The 24,579-nt window shown below is 39.8% G+C and overlaps 2 protein-coding genes across 4 annotated transcripts; one reads left to right on the top strand and one right to left on the bottom strand.

Annotated features, from left to right (window-relative positions):
* Positions 1–1,088: 1,088 nt before the first annotated feature.
* On the bottom strand, positions 1,089–13,110 carry cyp1d1 (cytochrome P450, family 1, subfamily D, polypeptide 1). Of its 3 annotated transcripts, none has more exons than XM_030415764.1 (8): positions 12,813–13,110; positions 7,829–8,031; positions 7,148–7,753; positions 5,710–5,833; positions 5,509–5,598; positions 1,735–1,858; positions 1,560–1,646; positions 1,089–1,430 (listed from the first exon to the last, which is right to left on the bottom strand). In XM_030415764.1, exons 1-8 carry the CDS (start codon positions 13,090–13,092, stop codon positions 1,148–1,150), a joined length of 1,797 nt encoding a protein of 598 aa, XP_030271624.1. In that variant the 5' UTR covers positions 13,093–13,110; the 3' UTR covers positions 1,089–1,147. The 3 variants fall into 3 exon arrangements, with proteins under 3 accessions (XP_030271624.1, XP_030271626.1, XP_030271625.1); XM_030415766.1 differs by lacking the exon at positions 12,813–13,110 and adding an exon at positions 8,273–8,533 and having other exon boundaries at positions 7,829–8,120; XM_030415765.1 differs by lacking the exon at positions 12,813–13,110 and adding an exon at positions 8,273–8,533 and having other exon boundaries at positions 7,829–8,140.
* LOC115580996 (retinal dehydrogenase 1-like) lies at positions 13,046–24,528 on the top strand. Its single transcript, XM_030415767.1, has 14 exons — positions 13,046–13,151; positions 14,572–14,726; positions 16,070–16,174; positions 16,381–16,521; positions 16,648–16,777; positions 16,931–16,992; positions 17,809–17,937; positions 18,124–18,237; positions 18,373–18,475; positions 19,825–20,009; positions 20,096–20,260; positions 20,362–20,519; positions 20,612–20,686; positions 23,801–24,528. Exons 1-14 carry the CDS (start codon positions 13,091–13,093, stop codon positions 23,871–23,873), a joined length of 1,656 nt encoding a protein of 551 aa, XP_030271627.1. The 5' UTR covers positions 13,046–13,090; the 3' UTR covers positions 23,874–24,528.
* Positions 24,529–24,579: the final 51 nt, after the last annotated feature.

A 24,579-nucleotide genomic window follows, 5' to 3' on the forward strand; every position in this document is an offset into this window, starting at 1 on the left:
ATATTAAATAGTTAGTGAAATGTTGAATCCAGTTGTTCTAGTGTAACAACACACTAGATGACTGTGTCTATAAATGTTATCTACAGGTAGGATTCTGCTAGAAAAGATCACAGTCCCGCAGCAGGCTTTCCTAGGATGGATTAAAGTTTGAGAGAAAATACTGTTGTGAAGATAACTTTCAAACTTTCCATTTAAGGATGAAGTTCCACTAAGTAATTCTGCTTGGCTCCTCTCTAAGTCATATGCATTCTGCCATGCTTCTTAAGAATTAGCTTACAAAATTAGAAATGCCTGACTCAACACTTCGCTGTCCTCTTTACCTCCCTCAAAGATGTGTCTAATCTGAGAGTGTGGGAGGTCACAGTACTGATGGCTGAGGAGAATCTTAACACTACAAAAAAAAGGAGGAGCCATGGAAGAAAAAGATGAGGGCAGAAAGAAGACGAGGACATGAGGGGGTCGGGAGGATGAAAGGAACCCCACTGATGAAGAGGAGATAGGAAAAAAGTTGAAGCAAGGAGAAGGAGTAGAGGACCAACAGAGCGAGGATGAACCCTGCATGAACACAGTTTGACGCCTGTAGCACTGATCTCCAATCTGAAACAGCCGCTGTCTCCCTCCCTCAATGTTTAACTGGAACTAATAGCCTGAGATAAAAGCTTTTAATGAGGCGCTGCTTTAAATTTAGTTTTATTTTTAATGTGGTGGGACAGGAAGGAGGAGGGAGCCTTTCAAAGTACAAGCACTGAAGCACTTTGAATGACCCTAGACTGTCGTTAATGGTGTTGAATTTAATCATGAAGTTAGTTAATATTCAACCCTATTTCTAGACAATTTCTAAAATCTACGAAATACATTTGTACATACAGTATATTTCCCTTTTGTGACAACATTTGCCAAAAGAGAAACTCCAGTCTGTGAACAATGATATGAGGTATTATATCTTAAGAATAGCCAAATATGAAGGTCAATAATAATAATAATAATAATGCTAATGATAATAATAATAATAATAATAATAATAATAATAATAATAATAATAATAATAATAATCATAATCATAATAATAATAATAATCGTAGTAATAATCGTAGTAATAATAATAATAATAATAATAATAATTCAGCATCATTTGTTTTTTGGTGGTCTAAAACCTTGAGGAGATGGTGATCCTGTATGGACGTGGTTTCATAGTCAGGCCAAAGTCTGTGCTAAGATCCAATTCCTGCCCTGGAACATTTTCAATCCGCAGCCTGTGGAGCAGCGTGGTGAGGAAGACAAACATCTCCAAACGTGCAAATCCATCACCAAGACAGCGTCTCTTCCCCATGCCGAAGATGAGAACTTTCTCCGTCAGCTCCTTGTTGAGGATGTCTGATGATCCCAGGAAGCGTTCAGGGCGAAATGTGTCTGGGTCTCCCCAAAGATCTCTGGAAACAAAAGCAGAAAACAAATATCTATCGATGAAAAAGAAGATTTTGAAAGTGACAGACACAATTCCCTCCTTACATAAACAGGCTGAAATCATAATATGGTGACGATTGTTTGTGGCAACTCACATATCATGATTAACCTGATACTGGTTAATGAACACACATGTATCTTTGGGAATGAAATATCCATTCAGGGTGATGTTTCTCGTGGTACTGAAGGGGAAAAAAACACACAGAAGTTTTAAAAAACAATACAAAAGACTGTAAACATGAATATAACTTATCCAAACTACTGTCTTACCAGTGAGGAATGGTGAAAGGGACATATGAAGCATGACGAAACACTTCATATATGAATGCCTCTGTGAAAGGCATCTTGGGCTTATCTGAGAACCTGGGCAGTCTGGCTGTGCCAATGTGGTCGTCTAGGAAATACAAAAACACACCAAACTCGATTATAAATTAATTGGTTAGTGGCCAATGCTTATCTGATGTGTCACGCCAATTTTGCACTGGCAAATTCATGATATACTGCCTTGTGCCATTTCTACCATCAATTTGTGATGCCATGTAAGCTCTGAAAAACTCTCTTCACCTCAAGTGTATATGGTTATGGTTGAACGGCTTCTGAAGCAGTAGTTTTATTATATTTAATATTCATTTTCATTATTAGTTTTACTTTTTATGTAAAAGAAGGGTATATTAAAAGTTGTTTCATGAATTTGTATAATCACATATTGCAACTTTGTTACCACTGAAAATCAGTGTAACAAAGGGCTGAATTACATTAAAACAGGTCAATGATCTTTATAATGAATGTGTCTTTGTTTCCCTGGCTCAAACGAGGAGATTGATAGCAACACAAACAAACAACAACAAAAATACATCAGCCTAATTGTTATTTTTTAGAAAACAGTATTGGTACAGAATCATTGCATTCCTCTGAATCAGCCCTTGAACTAGGATGCAGGTTAAGTCTGTTTGTCTAGTAAACCTTGAAGTTTGGGTCTGCAAAGACAACAAATCACTTTTTAGCTATAAGCAGGTTTCTGATATAATTACATCATTAGCAATTTTCATTCTTGACTCCTCTGCTGAGCTGCACTTCAGTTCATTAGTGTTTAAACCAGCAGAGATCTGTGTTGTATCTGTGTTGTACTTTAGAAGTAATTACAATGACAAAGGATGCAAGTTATTTAAAATGTTGTCATTCATTAATAAGGTTTCCAGTAAGTGGCAGATACATTGTGAGCAATAACAGCCTAATTTAGAATTAATTGAAGTGATGAGTAAGTGTAGAAATTCAAGCTATGAGTGTTCAAGGCCTTGCGTGTTACGGCCTTTGTGTCAGTCTGGGACAACTCTCTAACCTTTCTTTCTTTCTCTGGCTGTTTGTTCCTCCCTCTCTCATCCCTCTCTGATTCATCCCGTCTCCTCCTTGTGTCTCCCTCTCTCTCTCTCCCTTGCACTCACTCTCTCTGAAAATGCAACGTGCCTCTGAACAGAAGAACAGACAGCACCAATTCTGTCAACCCACAAAAGTAGCTCTGGCGTCAGCAAATTGGACCGATCTTTTGTGAGGTTCTCTGGTGGCTGACAAATTCTGTCTGTCTGGAAAGGGCACTCAGGTTTGCCATTGTCAGGTTTTTATTACAGCACGGATTCCACAAAACTCGGGACGCTGTGTAAAACGTGAATAAAAGCAGAATACAATCAATTGCAAACCAACTCTGTTCCCAACCTCATGTCGTAACATCCTTTATACAATCATATGGTTCACAAAGTGCTTGTGAACGCTTTTGAGCTATTTTCATTTCCAACAGGTGTCTTTTGATTATTCCACATCTTCATTTTGCTCCTGTTTCAACTTGTTTGAAACGTGTTAGTGGCATCATAATTAAGAATAAGATTGTTGTTGAGAGATGATGAGGTATGAGGCTGCTAGCTGAGCGGAGAGAGGCACCAAGGCGAGGCATTCGATAAAATACAGTTTTGCCTGCATGCAAGTCCCATCCTTTGGAAAGAAATATGCAGTCTAGCAGCCTTAAACAACTCAAACAAATAATCCACAGGCTCATTTTTCTTGTTTTGTTACTATCTCCTCACATAGTTCCAGAAGTGATTAATACATGTAAACTGCTCCTTGCTGGAGTGACTTTCGGAGCCGAGTTTGGCACTGATCTCTGTATCTGTTTCATATCTCAGATACTAAGAGCTACTGTTTGTGAAGCAACATGGTCTCCACTAAATTTCATAGTTTTAATGATAAATCAGTAGCCACAATCCTTGCTCATTAATTAGTGATGTGGTAATCATGAATGAGTGTCTTATTCTGAGTTAGGAGAATGAGTCGGTGCATGGGCCCTAATGATTTAGCATAGCATGAATCATTTCTCTTTAGATAAGACGCATGCAGAATTGGTCTCTAAGCACAAAGTATATATAAGATTTATGACACTGTTTGTCCAACATGGTCACATTTAAACATAAGGTAACATATTAAATAACCATCATTAAAAATGGAAATGTATTTAGCTATTTAAACCTAGTTAAATGATATTTGACTGTTAACAAACAATTACATGCTTTATAAACCATTTATTAACACCTCAATTGGAATTGGAATTTGGATGGCCATTATAAAAATGCAAATTATGTTTATAAACCTTTACAACTGTTTGTTAACAGTCAAATAACCATTGAATTAAATAAACTATAAACTTACCATTTATTGATGATGCTCATTATAAAGTGCTAAAGAGTGTGAAGTGTTTTTGGTACGTATTTCAACATATAAGAGATAAATTTGCTATTGATCTGTGTTCTTTTCACATACTGCAAATTAAGAGCTACTGTATCAGAAGCAACACCTGCTATAAATAAAGAAGTTTTTAGCCACAATCTTTGCTGATTACTGACGTGTTAATCAGGAGTGACTGTCCTTTTCTGCGCAATGAGAATGACTAATTGCACAGGCCCTCGCGATTTAGCATAGCATGAATTATTATTCTTTGGATGAGATACAGGCATTATTGCTCTGTGAGCACTGACATAGCCATATAGAGACCCCTATACAAAGTACATTTATGATTAATCTACAACTAACAAGTACAACAGGAAATATTTTGTCCAATATGGGCAGAAGAGATTTGTCAAACATAAACCATAATAACAAATAGTTAATTTATAGTTAACCAATCTTTGCTTAACAGTTATTTAACTGTTAACAGAAAAGCTGTCTGTTCTAAAGCTGCAACTGATGTTTGAGATACTTTGCAAATGCTTAATAAATCTGGTGTACTTCAACTATGAATGTCATATGAATAGCCATTTTAAAGATGCAGCTGATGAGCAACTGTCTTTCTCTGCGCTATAAGAATGAGTCATTTCACAGGCCCATTTCTCTTTAGATAAGATGCTGGCAGGTTTGCTCTGTAAGCACTGGATTTGCCAGTTACTAGATATATAAGATTTATCTTGAATTTAAAAGAAGAATCCATGAAGAATAATGTCCATTATGTATACAAGAGACTGGTGACATTCAAACATAAGGTAACACTTTATTACAATCATTAACAGTAAAAAATTGTGAGAAATGTTTACTACTAAAGTTTAATCAACTACCCTTATCAATAATTCTTAATTCAAAGTGTCACTGATACTTTTTTGGTAAATACTTTAACATATACAAATTTAATTATGAATCGATCCCTGCATTCTTTTCATATCTTGCATATGAAGAGCTACTTTATGAGCACACCTGACACCTTCTCCAATAAATTGCTACAAAAATAAACTACTAGAAATTCAATTTTTTTTATAATTAATCACCAGCTACAATCATTGTATGTCAGTGACTGTCTTTTCTGCGGTATAAGAATGAGTCGTTGCATGGACCCTCATGATTTAGCATAGGAATACAATGACTTTGTCCTATCTTGTGCATTTCAAAACATCTAGACCCCGCTGGTTAGGACAGGATTAATTGGTGTTCCGAGAATCTATATATAAATACACTTGCCAACAGCCTTGCCTATAAAGCAGACATTGGTCACATTTAAACATTAGACAGTACCTATCTCCTGGTGTATTCTGTCCTGGATGTCAGGAAATTTGATCAGGTACAAAAGGCTCCACTGTAAACCAGCAATGATGGTGTCAAATCCTTTAAAAAATATATAAATACAGCAATGAAAAAACACTTGTCAATATGATCAATTGGATGTCATTTCCTGAGATAAACGTTAAAATATGTTAAATTTCCAGTTTGTCCTACCTGCTCCAAAGATGTCAATGACACTGTGAATGATCTGAGAGTTGGTGAGCATGGACGTGTCCTTACTTTCATCTCTGTCCTCACAAAGTGCAATCAGAGCATCTGTGATGTCCCGGATACAGTTCTACAATCAGACACACACATAAAATAAGAGAGGATCACTGTCTTTCCTAAATCATTGTCAGCATTGAAACACTGAAACATCAAGCAATCATTATAACAATTATGCAGAATAGAATATAAATAGATGTTCAAAGTTTTTAAAGCAAAAATTATGAGACCGTAATCAGTTACGGTATGACGCGTGTCTTCCAATGGGATGCTAATCCCTAATTAGTGTGCGTGCGAACATTTTAGCCACTCTGCACAAGAACAAAGGCACCTCCTAGGGAACTTGTTATGTTTTTTGGCCACAGTCACTCTCACAGCTACTACTACATGAGTGTAATGTCAGATTCAAAAGTCGACGGCAAATTAGTGGGACAGATCTAAAAAAAAACAACACTTACATCATCCAGCACATTAATGTTTCTATACTGTGCAACACAGCTTCAGGGTAGGATAATATTCATCAAACCACTGATTGATTAGTCAATATATCACATTATTACAATATTTAACCGATCATTGTTGTGACTTGGTCTTGGTAAGCAAGTTCTTCGTTTTTTTAAATATCTATTTTGCATTGCATGTCCAAAAAACATATAATATTAAATATACAATATGTAAGAGTTATTTACTTACATTATTAAAAAATTTTACGCAACAATAATTTCCAAGAAAACTGTAGACGATAAACTAGAGGAGAGGTGGCTGACAAACAGGAATGATAACCTTGTACATTTATGCCTGAGTCATGTTAGATGCTCCAGATTTAACAATAAAAACAGCAACTCCCATAATACCATGCTGCTTCACAACAGCATCAATCTTTGTCTTTTTTGAATACAATTAAAAACACAACCTTCAGTGACAGTCAGTTTGCCTCAACTAATAACATCTCATCCAGCAACATTTGATTTTACTGCGATGTGACATAGTAATTCATTTCCTTTTGCAATTTCCTTCCATTTAAAGAAACAATATGTAACATCTCTGCATAAAAATGAAACATTTACATAAAAAAAAAACGGGCTTTTTCTTATATTTTGCTGAGTTGTGTACTTCGATTATTTCAAATTCTTCCAACGATGTTCACACCCAGGGAAATACTTATTTTTTTAATTAAATGAAACAATATATATCACAATGTGAATGAAACTTTACATTACTTGACAACATGACCTCATTTGTGAAGAATTGTGTCTGTTCTGTTGGGTAGGATATTGTTTTATTGAAGACATGATCCTGAGCTCCGAATGTCTTTTGTTTTGTTTTCATTAAGAGACCTTTCACAGAAGAAATTATATACTGTGCATCTAAACAAAAGCCTCCTTACCTTATCAAAGCTACTGATGTGCTCCTCAATGCTCCGCTCCATGAATCCATTCATCCTGCGGATGTGCTGAACCATCTTCCTAAGAGATGGACTCGGAACGTAGCGGAACACGGGGAAAAAATCTGCCAGGTTTCCTGCTGCAAAGATCCTCAGGACCTCATTGTTGATATGAACAATCGTGAGGAACTCCTTGTCATTGTAGTCATACCGTTTCCCGAAACAGAGGGCACAAACAACATTTGCCACTGAGGTTACCAGGGGCATCACTGGATCTACACCTGCCTTATCTCCAGCAGCTGCCTGTTCCCGAATAACCTCCACCATCTCAGCCGCCTCAGCACAGACCTGCTCCTCCAGCAGGCAGGTGGCACCAGATCCTCTGGGTTCAGCCTGGGAGAAAGACCTGAGGGCATTCTTACACAGCTTCTTATGGAGCATCCAGGCTGGTCCATATTTCTCACTGAAAGTCATACTGGTCCCATTGGCTACGGCAGAAAAGGTGAACAGGTCAGGTCGTCCAGCGAAAGCTTCTCCCTGCCGAACTAGTGCCTGTCTGATGGTGGAGTATCCGCTCAGGACGACAACAGTCAAAGAGCCCAGGCGCATCTGAAGTAATGGAATGAAAAAATTAGTGAAGGAAATTAATACCTAATCATAAAAAACACATTGTAATGTACATACCTTGAAAACATCACCGTACTGGAGCCTCAAATTGGTTAGAGAAAGATGAATCTGGTCCCCCATCTGGAGCAGATTGCCGACAAGGGGCCACGGTGTAGGGCCAGGAGGAGGGGGATATTTTGTGTGGTCCAGTTGGGAGTAGTGGTGGTGGCTCTTTCGGCCCCTTAGGGCCATCAGGAGGAGGGTGAGAAGACATAGAGCAACTGTGACACCAGACAGAGAAACACAAGGGTTCTCCCTGATGGGCAGAGTCTCAAACGTCAGTCTCATTTTAGCAGGTAGACTGCAAATTCTGAGAGAAAGAGAGAGACCCTTAATGGAAAAAGAAGTTGAAAGTTAATTAAATTACTCTTAATCAAGAATCAAAATACAAAGTGGATATTTTAGATAAAGTAAGTAGTTGAAAGAAGGAAACAGGAAACAAAGAGGGAATAGAAAACTCACCATGTAGTATCCTCTGTAACTTGTGTGTGTGTGTAAAAAAAAACACTGGAGAGCCAGACAACAGAGAGCAGGGAAGAGACCAAAACACAGCAGAATCAAGTTTGAGGTCTGATCCACAGGAACGATCCAGGACGTCCCTTTCAGCAGCAGCTGGGCCCCCTGCAGAGGGAGCAGCGGCCCGCTCACAATAGAGAGGCACACATGGCGAGAAACTTGGCTCAGGGTGAACGACAAGTACAGCCCGACCAGCCAGTGACCGCATCGTCCCATTTGACCGCAGACCGGAACCGATCACAACATGGGCCCCTCCTGTCCTGTTCCCGCGGTGCCTCACAAAGCGGGAGTTTGTTTGTTATTGCGGTGCATTGGTTCATAAAGTATTTCAAGAGCTTATATGACATGAGATGTGTTTTAAAATATGCAAGAATGGAAAAAAGCCAACAAAACACACTCTATGTCTACGGGCACCCTAAAACTGTACAATGGCTGACCACAAATATTTTTTCTGCAGTTTTAGTTTATGACTTTTACTTGTGCAAAATAAAAAACTGTGATATCAGTGCTGTTACTTCAGTAAAGAGGCTGAGTTCTTCCTCCACAAGCAGTTCACAGACTCCAGCATTGTTTTATGACCAATGCAATCCTGTAAAGTTTCACGAGGGGGCGCTCACGTCTGCTCAGATTCACTTAATATCCTCTGCAGACTGCACTGAGGTCATGCTTTCAGGCTGCAGGTTATGCATAGCATCACAATCACAACACTTCAAGAGGTGTGCACAAAATAACAGGAACACCTCACGGTGTATTGCAGTCCAGTTTAAAATCAGATCAAATCAGATCAGAAAAACACTTGTCAGTAACAGTTATAAAGCATGCATGATTGGCTCTCAAAACATCTGACAAAAACAGATCATATTGTGGTTTTGTCCATCTAAATTAAAGGGTAACTCCACCAATTTTACACAGAGTGTGTTTACAGCTCTTGGTGAATACTACTGTGTATCTTGAAGAAGTAGTATACAGTGTTTCGTTGCTCCAGAGGAAGCTGCATGTAATCTGACATTTCCTCCAGTAAAGTCACGTACTGGCCATGTTGCATTGAGGGGAATGTCAGTGGCAGGTTTTAAAAAGCAGTCCACCGCTAAATTGTATCTGTTTTTGTCTGTTGATATTTCCAACTTTGTCGTGCCATAGATCCCAAGTCTTTACAGGATATTTGAAAACTGACTGGATGCACTGGTGCTCCACCATTGGCTAAATTGGAATTTGGGTGATGTAGGCAGCAGGTTTTTAAGATCAGCCCCTTTGTCTTTACTTTTACCCTCCTTTAACACTGTTGGACTCATTATGGACAGTTTAAGTTAAATAATTAGAAGCAGAACAGCAGAACCAGAGAAATCACCATTTTCATTTTGTGCATTTTTCTTCCTTTTCCAAACCTAGTGCCTACATTACAGACAATGCAATGTAACCACTGAGTGATATCAGTCACAGTCAGGGGCAATTAATCAGATTACATGCAATTTCCTCTGGAGCAACAAAATATTTTACACTACTTGTTTCCATATGCTGTAGTACTCCCTAAGACTTGTTGACACATTTTAATGTGTAAAATTGGCAGAGGTACCCTCTAAGAGAGTCACCCATCTAAAATGTTATAATTTAAAACATAACCCTATCGTTCCTTAATATTTTATTTATTGTAATATTTACTTTGTGGCTTCTTATTTGTTTTCTCTCCTCCTTCTCTCTTGCACTTGCATCCATCATTTCCCTTCTTTTCATCCATCTCTGTCTTACATCCTCTATCACTATATCTCCATCTTTCACTCCTTTCGTTCTCCCTTCTTTCTTTCTCACTCTCCACCGAACCGTCAATTTGGCTCAAGCTCAACGGTGGAACACCCGGTGCTGTCAGGCCGAGCGACAGCTCCTTTGACCTAGTGGTCCACGTCCTCTGCAGGCCTAGGCAGTCCGGTCTTATCGTCATTAGCTCTGGCAGACAGAGCCGAGACACACACTGACTCTGTGGAGCCAGGCTGGAAGGGGACGTGTCTAGAAGGAGAATGTGGTGCTTACTGTATATTCAAACATAAAGCAAGACCAGAGTTATAGAGCTGCCAAAAAAACAAATAAATGAACACTGTGAAAAATGAGATCAGTTATAATTACTCATTGAGGCACAAAGACTGACAAGCAGAATCTGGACAAATAGTCCAGTGTGAGTCCTTACTCACACTGCCTTCACAGAACAAGCTTCAAGTCAACTGTAGAACAAAACAGAGCCACACACATTAGTATGGGAAGATGGGTTTCACTGCAGTTCTGCTGATCTTTCCATTGTTTAATAAGGGTTAATTACAGAGGTTGTGTAGTGCCTGGGGATAAATCTCAAAGGGATGTGTGTACAGCCAAGATCAAAATAGGCGCACCAGACAAAGTTATGTGATTGCATTGTTCCTGGGAGACAGTGAAGCAGCGGGAGGCCGCTTATCAAAGCAAACATCTTCCCAATTATGTTTGCTGCCGTGTGGATGAGTCGATCGTCTGCATGTGTTGCATGCAAGCACGAAGGGATGCAATGAAGCTGCAGGCGCAAGACTGAAAAGCCCAAAAAGAAGCTTTTGGTTTGTTCCAGCTGACACAGTGAAACATTAAATTGGTTGCTTCAATCAACCTTTCTCATTAGTTTACTCAAAAGCATTTTTGAGGAATAATATTTATCACTTAAGTAAACATATAGAGAATTGAAAACGCAAAGCATGCAGAGTAAACCTACTTCAGGAAGTTGGAAAACTTTAAATGATAAGTTCACCCAAAAAGGAAAATTTGGTTACTATCTGTGCACCCCCGATGTTGGCAATGTTGGAAAAGTTTCGTGGTCCCCAAAACATTTCTGCAGATGCTGTGAAATTCAAGTCTCTGGAAGTTCGAGATCCCTAAATCATTTGAAAAGACGTTATTGACACCGTTTTTTTAACCCGAAACCTCACTTGTGCATGCATGCACTAAAAGACAGAACAGTGAACTGACCTTCCTCTTCTCTATTGGTGGCCTATATAAGCCTGTGATGATTTGGTTAGTTGATTAATGCTGCTGGACTGTGGACTTCTTTGTGAATGACTCAGATTGTCCGTGACAGTCCGAAGGATGCATTTTCTCGAGCAACAGTAGCTTAAGTTAGTTCAGAAATGGAGTCTGCTGACATAAACCGACTTCATGCACAACACAGAAGTTCCACAGAGCTCCTTCAAGGAGATCTTGAGACAATGTTTTTTAAGCCAAAACCAACCAAACAGCAAGAATAAATATTAGCTTAATGCTTAATTCAAGGTCTTGTAAAAGCGCTGTGCTTAAGTTCTGGTTAGGTTTATGTACAAACACTCAGTTAGGGGTAGGAAAAAAATCATGCTATGCCTTAAAATACCTATTTTGGCTGTCAAGATCACAGATGGAGATGGTCCAGAGTCCATTGAAAAATAGCCGGTATTGCTCGCCAGGTCTCCTTTAAGAAATATCCACTAGTGTGACTCAAACTTCGACCTGTCATTTGGCAGCCTTGTTGGTTTGTAATAATGCTTGCCCCTCATGATGTGAACAGTGCTAATAAGCACACATTTGACACAAATCTGAATCTTTGACATCTTACTTCATGGCGACTGGGCTGGCCTAAACATGATGTTTTCCAAACCCTTTTCAAATGATTTTCTGAGTCTAAACCCAGAGTTTAAGCACAGCATGGCGACAAGAGTAAAAGTAAAAATGGACCCTAAATCGAACACAAATTTGCCACATAAAGAACTGCAAAGTTTTATTTTACCTGTGGTTTTGAAGTAACGCACTTTGCTAACATTTATTGTGATGATTGATTTGTAAATGTAATAATTTTACCAAAATAGTATAAGTAATGTGTTAAATTACTTTTTAAGTAATACATTTCTGTTGATTGTTAATTTTTTATAGCATATTTTGGGATTAAGGATAGACTAGGATGAACTTGCACAACACTGACACTAGCTGCTGAGCTAAAAGCGTTGGCGCACACCCCGTCAGAAGTGGGTTTGCAAGCTGGACTGCCCATCAAGGGTTTAAATATCATGTTTTGAAATTCATTCAATTAAATTAACGCCCCATCAACTTAACTTGTTAAATAGAATGCTGCAACACTGTTTTTTTCTGTGAGGCTCCAGAAATGTTGTGCGGACCACAAAACTTCACCCGAATTTCCCTCAGCGTGGGGGGGGGAGATTAGATAATGGCAGGTTCTTTTTATTTTGGGGTGAACTGTTCCTTTAACCAGACACACATAGAAAGGTTGATAGGGTGATTAAACAGGTAAAGGTGGATAAATAATCTACGTCAAATTGATTGATGAAAAATATCTTTAACAACAGTAAAGTATAATGATGCTATTAGCTTGCTTTTCTTGCCAAAGGTAATGAGCTAAACAAAGTACTCCTCTCTCCTAACCGTTTATTAAACAATAACTGTGCTGAACAATAAATGTGAACTAGTTTTATTCAAGAATATAAATACTTACATTTCACTTTACTGTTCTTCATCGTGCTGAAACAAGCCGAGCGGTGCTCGCGCCTGCCTGCCTGCCTTCCTGCTAGGCTCATGGGCTGAGCTGGGATTGGCTCAGTGTGAACGGTGATCAGCGCGTGGAGCGGAGGAGCGGGGAGGACTCCCGGTGCGGCGGGACGTGGTGCAGCCTCTCCGTGTCCAGCAGCGTTCAGAGCGGCACGTATATAAAGCTGCTCGGCGGCTCTCCGCTCCACTGACAGCGGTGAGAGGAGGCGGACATACAGCTGCAACATGTCTGATACCGGAGTGGGGATGAAGCAGAGTGGAGGCACCTCAGCACCACCTTCCACAGGTAACACAACTTTCTAAGGCTTCTGGATTGAAAAGATACCACAGTCTGCAGTTTACACCGCATATCTGACGGAAATAACATTATGATTTGTGGCGGGAATACATGAAACTTTATGTCCAGCTCAGCCTTTGACTGAACCTTAAATACTAATAATGGACGACCTTATATCGATTTAGTTTAACTTTCTCAACTGTTTTAAAAACATTCTTATTGCATTTTTGTGGTTTTATGCTGCTTTTCCTTAACTTTCTCAGGTTTTCAATGCACTTCAGATGGCATTTTCTGTGAAATAAACTTGTTTTGATTTTTGATTTTCAGGTATGTATGTGTTTATTGATATTTGCTGTGTGTGCAATAACTTCTGGAGGGACTTTTAAGTCATATAGCAAAATACTCTTTTTTATTTATAGTGTTTTTAGGATTTGTCATAATTTTCATCAGTCATGCTGCAAAAGTTCATAATTTATGGAAACTACCAGGACTGTCCTATATATATACAATGGAACAGATTACAGAAAACAACACATATAATGGTGATGTGTTAATATATTTCATGTTCTTAATCTTTTCTTTTTCATTGTGCAAGCTTTCATTTGCAAACTCTAAATCAAAGTTTAGAGTTTTCTGGGGAACACCTCTTGTAATATTTTGCCTGCATCTTGCTTTTCTACGCTTCTCTCTGTCCAAATGAGGTCAGCCCAATCCACAGCTCAGAGCCAGCCCGACTTTACGGTGCCAGTCATGACCCTTGACCCCGTGGTGTTACCCTGCGGACAATGCCAATACCTCATTTGGCACAGTGTCTCGTTCAGCGGGATGGGATGGCTACTTACGCACAGAGTTATGACGAAACACGAAGGGGACTATTCTCACTCAGCGATCCAGATATTAACTTTCCCAATCGAATGTTCAAACAAACACATACGCATGCACACAAACAGGCTCAAGTGGACTTTAGGGGTGGGTCAGAATATCAATATCGCATCCTTCCTTTATTCTTTTTGTGGAGCCTTTAGCCAGTTAATTGCTATTTTTACGTTGGAATAGATATGTTTCAGTCAGTGTGTGTGTTACAATATTGGAGTTTTCTAAATTCCATAGGATACCTTGAAAAGTATCCATGTTTAAATACAGTGTATGATACCACTGGGAAAAACTGAAAATGTTTGCTTTCTAATCAAATATAAGTATTACCAGCCTTGCGTACTTTGTGTTAAGGACAACAGTATTTAAGTTCATTTTCTTCTGGCCACAGTCAAAAGGCTGGGAGAAGGCAGGCCTCTGTGGATACAGCAGCGGTGTGTGTCGGAGGGAAGAGAGAGCAAGAAATTACAGTTGGTATCAGTATTGATACCATGGGAAACTAGCATTGAAACAGTTACAAATATTCAGTATAATGGCTTTCATCTGTACTTTTCAGAGGGAAAGCATCCCAACATGAACTCCCAGCAACAGTCTGGTAATGGTTGCAACCACCAGGGTCCCAACCAGAACCATAAACTAGAGACTGTAGAGTTACCTGAGATGCAGGTCCTGCCCATGCCAATCCCAGACCCTCCCATTCAATACACCAAGGTAAGTTGCACCAGACAGGCAGGTGATCCAAACCTGGTTTCTTCAAACCAAATGTGGAGGTGGCCTGGGATGCATGTGACCACATTCTTTTAGCAGTGTGTTTGCACATGTGTCCTGGACCACATTGAATTCACCTTACATCCTTTGTGAAACAAGAAGAAGCCACACCAACAGTCAGTGTGGTTCGGGGTCTTTGAACCTGCCACTGTTAGAAGCAGATGTGGAAGAACACTGTCTGTTTCAACTAACCATTGAACTAATAACCACAGTATCACCAGACTCCCTTACAAACTGCATGATTTTAAGACTTGTTGAGTGAAGAGAAACTTTGTGGAACGGGTATGACAAATTCAGAATCTGTGCCTTCTTGTAAATTCAGCATTAAATGCCTATCTTAAGTGTGTCTTGTCCTCCAAAATGTAGTCGTTTGAAATTATTTCATGAAAGAAGTCATTTTTTTGAAAACATTTTTGAAAATGTGTATCAAATACCTTATGTATCAAATACTGTTAATAGTAACCAATTTAGGGAATTGCCTTGTCACCATGTAGAAAGTCCCCAGGCTTCCTTTAAAAAATGCTCAGTTTTGTGAGCTTCAAAGTTTTGCAAAATTTATGAAATGCATTCTATAGCAAATTCTTAATTATATGGGCATATCTTATTGATTCAGCAAAAGTTACACATACAAGAGAATGCACCTGTTGATAAATGGTACAGTTGCCCTTTAAATACGTACACATTTAGCGGAGGCTTTTGTCCAGTAATTCATGCATACATAAGCTGATGGCAGTGGCTGCCATGCAAGGTGCCGACCAGCATATCAGGAGCAGTTTGGGGTTCAGTAGCGTGCCCAAGGACACTTCGACATGCAGACCAGGGGAATCAAACCAGCTACGTTCCGATAACAAGACACTGGTCCTTCCCCAGCCACAGCCGCCTTTCATATTACATTGTTGTAAAATTCATGGTTTGTGCCAAAAATCAACATGAAAAATGTGGTGTGTCGGCTTGTAACTCGAGGAGAATGGAAAAGTGCTTGTAATAAGATGAAACAAAAGGAATGGGGCACAATATTTACTGGTCCTTTTATCAGTAAGGGTGCTGTTGAAGGTAATTACCTGAAAATACTCGTCAAGCTTTACAGCATGCAGATGCATCTCATAAAAAATATCAAGAGCAGACAGAATGAATCCCACTAAATACAGGTTATTAGCACTCAGGATGGTCTTTGATCTTCTCGGGGGCAACGAGTGGGGGAAGTGCAACTTAGAGAGAAAATGTACTTAAAGAATCTATTTTTTGTTCATTAAGTCTTCTTTACTGATTCTCCTCTGATTCTTTAGTTGTTCATCAATAACGAGTGGCATGAGTCCTGCAGAGGTGGGAAGATTCCTGTGTATAATCCTGCTACAGGGAAGCTGCTGTGTGAAGTGGAGGAGGCTGACAATGTGAGTACATCACCAAACAATCTAAGTGTGTTTTAAAAAGAGGGTTCCTTAGCAAGTTGTTCCTGATGAATCAAAGATCTAAGGATATATAGTATTGAGTGCTGTACAGATATTAAAGCCCCTCAAGGCAGATTTGCCATATTGGGCTATCTAGATAAAAAATACTTGACTTTTGTGACCACCTCCTCCACTCGGATCTCTTGTAGGAAGATGTTGACAAGGCAGTGAGGAGTGCCAGAGCCGCCTTCGAGATGGGGTCACTGTGGCGATCCATGGACGCCTCAGACCGGGGTCAACTCCTGACAAGACTCGCAGACTTGGTGGAGAGAGACCGGCTTCTACTGGCAGTGAGAAAAACACACACACACACACACACACACACACATACACACACACACACACACACACACACACAATAAATCACAAAAGTATTGACAGTGCTTGTATACTATTGCTATGTTTTCAATATTTAGACACTGGAGGCTCTGGACTCTGGCAAAGTGTTTCTTATGGCATATTTTGTGGATTTGATGGCAACAATCAAAACCTTGAGATATTATGGTGGCTGGGCAGACAAGATTCACGGCAAAACCATCCCTGTAGGTGAGTCACACTTGTTTTAATATCGGCACCAACAGACTTTGAATGAGAGATTATGAAACAATGCCATGTTTGACAATTAGGTTTGAAATAAACAATAAAAGCCATAATGTATTTAAAGCTAACATGAATTAACTAGTCATGTGTTCTTTTTAGATGGAGAGTATTTCACTTATACAAGACATGAACCCATTGGAGTTTGTGGACAGATCATACCTGTGAGTAGAAACACTGGAGAAGCTGGATACACTACATATATGTCATATATGTCAGGTCCAATGATGGCAAAATAAAGTTGTAGGTATTCTTAATGGTATTTTAGAGGTAATGACATCTTGGAAGATGGAAACAAAATTGTTGATGACATCCTAAACTCAGGGATGAATGCAGAATTCAACCAATTAAATACCGATCATCTCACCATCTCCAGAGTTGGCCACTTAAAGCCCCTTTAGAGTGAGTGTTTGGTTTGTCATTTCTGGGCTACTGTAGAAAAATGGCATTGCAACATGGTGGGCTCCCTCTGTAGATATAAAAGGCTCATTCTAAGGAAACAAACGTACAACAATTCTTGGTTCCAGGTGATTATACACTGATGAAAACATACTTAACTGTAACAGCAAATGTTAAGCAAAATTAGTTTTCACAGTGGCTGCAAAAACTGTTTTGAGTACGGTTGCAGTTAATATAAGTATAAACTTTTCACTGAAACAATTACTTTTCTATTTAGAACACCAGGATATCTTGCAGATAATTTCAAATCCAAATATTTGATGACATCTGCATCACATAATAAATTCATCATCATATTAATGCATTGAAACACACAACTAAGAAGTGAAACCTTGCATTTTGAACAATGTCTTTAAAGTGTGTCACATTACCATAACCACCATCTTTTTTTGCATCTGTGTATACCTGCTGCAAAAGAAAGACATCATTCATATATTTGTTATATATCTTAATATTTGTTTAACTGTACAAGTTCTTCATGTTGTTGTAACTCAAACATGTACATGTATTTTGGCTTACAGTGGAACTTCCCTGTGATGATGTTTGCATGGAAGATTGCTCCTGCTCTGTGCTGTGGGAACACTGTGGTCATCAAACCTGCTGAACAGACCCCATTATCAGCCCTACACATGGCTGCACTCATCAAAGAGGTATTTGCATTACTGCTGTTCCCCCTGACAATGATATATGAACAAAGAATATGCAGAGAAAAGCCATAAACCTGCATTTATAAATTCCTGAGACCTGTGTATATGTGAGTAGAGAAGCCGCTCTAAATTCTTAGTTTAAGATGTGTCACGGCTGTTATTAATCCTTCCCTCTGTCCCCGTCTTTAGGCTGGGTTTCCCCCAGGTGTGGTGAACGTGGTGCCTGGTTACGGTCAGACAGCAGGCTGTGCCATTTCCCACCACATGGACATCGACAAAGTCGCCTTCACTGGATCGACTGCTGTTAGTATCTTTTGAACGAATAGCAAGTTAAGCTGGTGTCTTTTCTCCTGTTTTGTCTTCTTGTCCTGTTTGCTTTTACTCTTTCACCATAATGTAATTGTGTATATCACATTGTTGTCATTGGTTGGCCACTAGGTTGGGAAACTCATCCAGAAGGCTGCAGGTGACAGCAACCTGAAAAGAGTTACACTAGAACTCGGTGGAAAAAACCCAAATATTGTCTTTGCTGACTGTGACTGTGAGTAGTTTTATTTATCTTTTTTTTTACAACTGTATTTGTTCAGATTTACTTTTTAAATGTAGTTTTTAGGGCTGCATGATATGGTCAAAAACAATGAGTGGGCATGATACATTTTGCCACAATTTTCATTGTTGCTTAAGAACTATTAAAATCATGATGATGGGGCATTAGTTGGGGACTATACCAAACAAAGTGTTTTTTTACATAAAGAGAACAAGCTTTGTAGGCATCTCGGCAGCACTACAGCACTTAGGATAAGATACGATAATTTATAATAAGAGCAAACTTTATTAATTCCAAAGGAAATCCTTATGTCAAAATTAGAGAAAACATTAGAATAAAACACAGAAACAGAATAGACTAGTAATTAAAAAAAAAGTGTACAAGATAATAAAAAAGTGTAAAAGTGAATAAATGCTAATGTACGTGCCAAGTAAAATAACAATAAATGTAAAATACTATACATTTAAGGAAAAAAGTAATCTACAATAACAACTAAAATAGAGGAGTAATAAAAGGTAAAATTGCACCTAATATTCTAAAAGTAGAATTGTAGATGATATTGAACACTGAAAAAGTTATATAATTTCAATTAGTGATATGATACTACTTCATTATAATGTTGTTTTGTCCCAAACGTGTTTATCATGTGCAGCCCTAGTGATGATCTTCAATGAGTTTCACTATGTGTATATACTGTATACTGTATGTGATTGCATTGTTCAGTGCACTGTTGATGATGGCAAGAAATTACTCAAAATTAAGGATGCACAGTTATGACAGGCCATTAAGATCAAGCTTTTTAATTATGCACATTTGATGCAATCTCTTAAAGTTCTTGCCCAGTGAATGTGAACATTGGCATGGATCACCGTTGTGTCAGCACTGGTTGTCCATAAAACGAACTTCTATGAGCTCAAGAAGTGATATGGCTCACTTACCTCCACATCTGCTAGCAGTACTCAAGATAATAATAGCCATAGTAATTTCACTATAGGAGAGACTTAATTTTGTAATTCTGCTATAAGGGGGAAACAATATATATCTGTACTGCCAACTGGCCAAAATTAGTTAGAAAACATCAACTTACAGATATTTGCGATGAATACGAAATTTAAGTTGACATAAAGCAAGGCCTAGAAAATTAGCTTGAACATGTAAAAACAGGGCTGAGCAGACTGTGGTCTGTGGAGGGATCAATACAGCACATGTTCAAACATATTAGTAGGTATGACTCCAAAATGCAAATAAAGTTCAAACAGGGACTATACTATATCACCCTTGTTACTTATTATCAACAGTGTAGCTGCTGCATTTTAGACCATATGTCCATGTGTGTCTTGCAGTAGAGTACGCAGTGGAGCAGGCCCACAGCGGCCTGTTCTTTAACCAGGGTCAGTGCTGTTTGGCTGGATCCAGGGTGTTTGTAGAGGAACCGATTTACAAGGAGTTTGTCCGCCGCAGTGTGGAGAAGGCTAAATCCAAAGTCCTTGGAAACCCACTGCTGCCGGGGGTCGATCAAGGACCACAGGTACAGGACGCAGTCAGGCTCCTGGTTCTCCTTAACTGCAGATCTTACCACGAAGAGTAACTCAATTGAGCTTCTGTTTTCTCCAGATTGACCAGAAGCAGTTTGATAAGATAATGGAGCTGATAGAGAGCGGGAAACGGGAGGGGGCCACGCTGGAGTGTGGGGGGGCCGTGTGGGGTCACCCGGGACTTTTCATCCAACCCACCGTCTTCTCAAATGTCACAGACGATATGCGTATCGCCAAAGAAGAGGTACTCTGTTCTAAAACACACACCTGCACAGACACAGCCACACAAATTACAAACACATGGATTATCTGCGTCCATTCCCTCCTGTGCTTTCACTCTCTCAGATTTTTGGTCCAGTGCAGCAGATCATGTGTTTCCGTAGCGTCCATGAGGTCATCCAGAGAGCCAACACCACACACTACGGCCTGGCAGCAGGAGTGTTTACCAGTGATATTGACAAAGCACTGACTGTATCCTCTGCTCTGCAGGCTGGCATGGTCTGGTAGGAACCAGTGAATCTAAACTGATACAAGACTTTAATAAGATGTTTTCATTCATCACATGTAATGTGTGAAACTTTCTCCTCTTTTGAAGGGTGAACTGCTACAACGCCATGAGTGCTCAGTGTCCCTTTGGTGGCTTCAAGATGTCGGGGAATGGGAGGGAACTGTGAGTGATGTCATATATTATCTCAGTTTTACCGTTGCTGGTCGACAAGAATGTAGTTTGATATTAAAGGTGAGGGTGGGGGCTGGGTGCAGGTGATGGGGTGCACAATTTATTTAAAGGGTCATCTATAATAAAGAATAAAAATGGTGTACATGGATTCAATCAAAACATTTTACTTATAATAGTAATGTTACATGAAATAAATAAGCTACTCACTGCTGCTAACGTGAGTTGTCCAAAAACCTTCTTTTTGGTAAACTCTACACAAACAATGTTCTCAATGCTCGTGTTCATGTGTAGAGACCCTGGTGATACTTCGAGCAAAGTTTCATGTTGTGTCGAGCCCTCTTAGTGTTTTTAAAATAGCGATTTTGATGCTATTGTACCAGTGCCCCCGCACTCGATTGAAAATTAGCTTGCAACTACTGTAAATCTTAAAAGTGCCTCTTTCGTCGCAATTATGCTTTAACACAAAGGTTTGACTCATATTCAATCACAAATAAAGCCTTGGTTGCTTTCTAGCGAGAGTTTTACTTTAATAAAAACATTGCTGACCTGAAAATGCTGAGTTGGTGAGAGTGTTTTCAGCCCTGAGTACTGTCTGCAGGAATGCTCAAAAGCTGCATGTAGCCCCAACAGCCAACGCCCTCATACCTAAACAACAGAATTGTTAATTGCCAATGACTCCCCAAACCACATATGATACAGTATTTACTGTACAATCTTGTGGTGGTCACAGTTTAAAATATGCGGGTGCATTGTGAAATGATTGCAGTTTGGTTAGGTTTTGATGTGGTGTAGACAGGTCTCCGTAAAGATGTGGTGTGGACAGGTCTCCGTAAAGATGTGGTGAGGACAGGTCTCCTTAAAGATGTGGTGTGGACTGGTCTCCGAAAAGATGTGGTGAAGACAGGTCTCCGTAAAGATGTGGTGTGGACAGGTCTCCGTAAGGATGTGTTGTGGACAGGTCTCCGTAAGGATGTGGTGTGGACAGGTCTCCTTAAGGATGTGGTGTGGACAGGTCTCCGTAAAGATGTGGTGTACACAGGTCTCCGTAAAGATGTGGTGTGGACAGGTCTCCGTAAGGATGTGTTGTAGACAGGTCTCCGTAAAGATGTGGTGTGGACAGGTCTCCATAAAGATGTGGTGTGGACAGGTCTCCGTAAATATGTGGTTTAGACAGGTCTCTGCAAAGATGTGGTGTGGACAGGTCTCCATAAAGATGTGGTGTGGATAGGTCTCTTAAGGATGTGGTGTGGACAGGTCTCCGTAAAGATATGGTTTGGACAGGTCTCCGTAAAGATGTGGTGTGGACAGGTCTCCGTAAATATGTGGTTTAGACAGGTCTCCGTAAATATGTGGTGTGGACAGGTCTCCGTAAATATGTGGATTAGACAGGTCTCCGTAAAGATGTGGTGTGGACAGGACTCCGTAAAGATGTGGTGTGGACAGGTCTCCCTAAATATGTGGTTTAGACAGGTCTCTGTAAAGATGTGGTTCAGACAGGTCTCCATAAAGATTTGGTGTGGACAGGTCTCTGTAAGGATGTGGTGTAGACAGGTCTCTGTAAAGATGTGGTGTGGACAGGTCTACGTAAAGATGTGGTGTGGACAGGTCTCCCTAAATATGCGGTTCAGACAGGTCTCTGTAAAGATGTGGTTCAGACAGGTCTCCTTAAAGATGTGGTGTGGACAGGTCTCCGTAAGGATGTGTTGTAGACAGGTCTCCGTAAAGATTTGGTGTGGACAGGTCTCCATAAAGATGTGGTGTGGACAGGTCTCCGTAAATATGTGGTTTAGACAGGTCTCTGCAAAGATGTGGTGTGGACAGGTCTCCATAAAGATGTGGTGTGGATAGGTCTCTTAAGGATGTGGTGTGGACAGGTCTCCGTAAAGATATGGTTTGGACAGGTCTCCGTAAAGATGTGGTGTGGACAGGTCTCCGTAAATATGTGGTTTAGACAGGTCTCCGTAAATATGTGGTGTGGACAGGTCTCCGTAAAGATGTGGTGTACACAGGTCTCAGTAAAGATGTGGTGTGGACAGGTCTCCGTAAGGATGTGTTGTAGACAGGTCTCAGTAAAGATGTGGTGTGGACAGGTCTCCGTAAGGATGTGTTGTAGACAGGTCTCCATAAATATGTGGTGTGGACAGGTCTCCGTAAATATGTGGTTTAGACAGGTCTCTGCAAAGATGTGGTGTGGACAGGTCTCCATAAAGATGTGGTGTGGATAGGTCTCTTAAGGATGTGGTGTGGACAGGTCTCTGTAAAGATATGGTTTGGACAGGTCTCCGTAAAGATGTGGTGTGGACAGGTCTCCGTAAATATGTGGTTTAGACAGGTCTCCGTAAATATGTGGTGTGGACAGGTCTCCGTAAATATGTGGTTTAGACAGGTCTCCGTAAAGATGTGGTGTGGACAGGACTCCGTAAAGATGTGGTGTGGACAGGTCTCCCTAAATATGTGGTTTAGACAGGTCTCTGTAAAGATGTGGTTCAGACAGGTCTCCATAAAGATTTGGTGTGGACAGGTCTCTGTAAGGATGTGGTGTAGACAGGTCTCTGTAAAGATGTGGTGTGGACAGGTCTACGTAAAGATGTGGTGTGGACAGGTCTCCCTAAATATGCGGTTCAGACAGGTCTCTGTAAAGATGTGGTTCAGACAGGTCTCCTTAAAGATGTGGTGTGGACAGGTCTCTGTAAGGATGTGGTGTAGACAGGTCTCTGTAAAGATCTGGGCAAAACAGTTTCTGATTTCCTGTTTCTTTGCCAGCTAGAGTCCCATTTTGACATCAGCCAGGAGTAGCCTTAAGTCCAACCTCTCTAGCCTGTGGGCAGTGCTGCTCTTTTTTCTCTTTCTTCTTCAATACTGATGAATTTAGGTCTACACAGCCACATGTACAGTAGTATTTCAGAACTAGGACTGGAGAAGCCTCTTGGATGAGAGGTTGAGGTCTTAAAGAAACTAAAAGCCTACGATATAGCACATGACCTGACGACTGAGAACCTTTATCCACACACTTTTGTACATGTAACATTGCAACTAAACATATCAGTTCCTGTGGCAGGTTTTCTTTACAAATCTGTGGGGTTTTGTGTTTTTTTTTCATTTCAGGGGGGAATATGCGCTTCAGGAGTACACTGAGGTCAAGGCAGTCACCATCAAAATCTCACAGAAGAACTCATAATGGTCTCATATCACTGGACTTTTTCCTGCCACCTGATGGCTTCAGATCCTCGACATTCATACAGCACTGGGGTGTTTCATATGCCCCTCCATGAATATTACTCCTGTTATTTTTCCTAAGATATTTCTATTTTTTCAACCTTTTGTCAACATTGTGCTGACTTCCATGTATCTATGTCCCTCTAGTGCTCTATCTCAGATGTATTTAACAGTTTAGTGGACAGCGTGTTCTCTCTAGTAGTGTCTTCGATGTTTGTTAGCTAAAGAGGTCATGAATTAAATAGCACTTTGCCAGAAAAGAATTATTTTTAATAGCTGTCATACAAAAAAATAGAAAGACAATTTACATACTACTTACAAGGATTTCCAAATGAAATCAATAAATCTGTTGACCTTAATCAGTAAAACTGATTGCATTGCAGTAAACATGACCATTCTTTCTATCTGTACACAAAAAGGAACTGTTTTGTTTTGCATTTTGTTGTAGTGAAAATATTAATACAGATAAAACATCTGTATCCATTTATTCATCTGTCAAAACTTAGGATATGGTGGAGGCTGTCATGTGATTTTTCTCATTACACTAAATTGAGTAATTGGCATGTACAATCATCACTTTTCATCAGTCAATAACATTAAAACTTAATTGAAAAATATTATTTTTTCGTGGCACCCCCCATGTACTGCATGATTTTGACTGACAAAAT

This window comes from Sparus aurata, chromosome 5, assembly GCF_900880675.1.
Source record: "Sparus aurata chromosome 5, fSpaAur1.1, whole genome shotgun sequence".
Lineage (NCBI taxonomy): Eukaryota > Metazoa > Chordata > Actinopteri > Spariformes > Sparidae > Sparus > Sparus aurata.

What these genes read in the sequence shown, in the direction of transcription:
- LOC115580996 (XM_030415767.1), top strand. Translation starts at nt 13,091, where the DNA reads ATGTCTGATACCGGAGTGGGGATGAAGCAGAGTGGAGGCACCTCAGCA. An exon ending in CGGCAAAACCATCCCTGTAG is followed by an intron (nt 16,778 to 16,930) that starts GTGAGTCACACT and finishes TGTTCTTTTTAG; the next exon opens with ATGGAGAGTATTTCACTTAT. An exon ending in TCGGGGAATGGGAGGGAACT is followed by an intron (nt 20,687 to 23,800) that starts GTGAGTGATGTC and finishes TTTTCATTTCAG; the next exon opens with GGGGGAATATGCGCTTCAGG.
- cyp1d1 (XM_030415764.1), bottom strand. Translation starts at nt 13,092, where the DNA reads ATGTTGCAGCTGTATGTCCGCCTCCTCTCACCGCTGTCAGTGGAGCGG. An exon ending in ACATCAGTAGCTTTGATAAG is followed by an intron (nt 5,834 to 7,147) that starts GTAAGGAGGCTT and finishes GTCTGATTGTAG; the next exon opens with AACTGTATCCGGGACATCAC. An exon ending in CATTGACATCTTTGGAGCAG is followed by an intron (nt 5,599 to 5,709) that starts GTAGGACAAACT and finishes TATTTTTTAAAG; the next exon opens with GATTTGACACCATCATTGCT.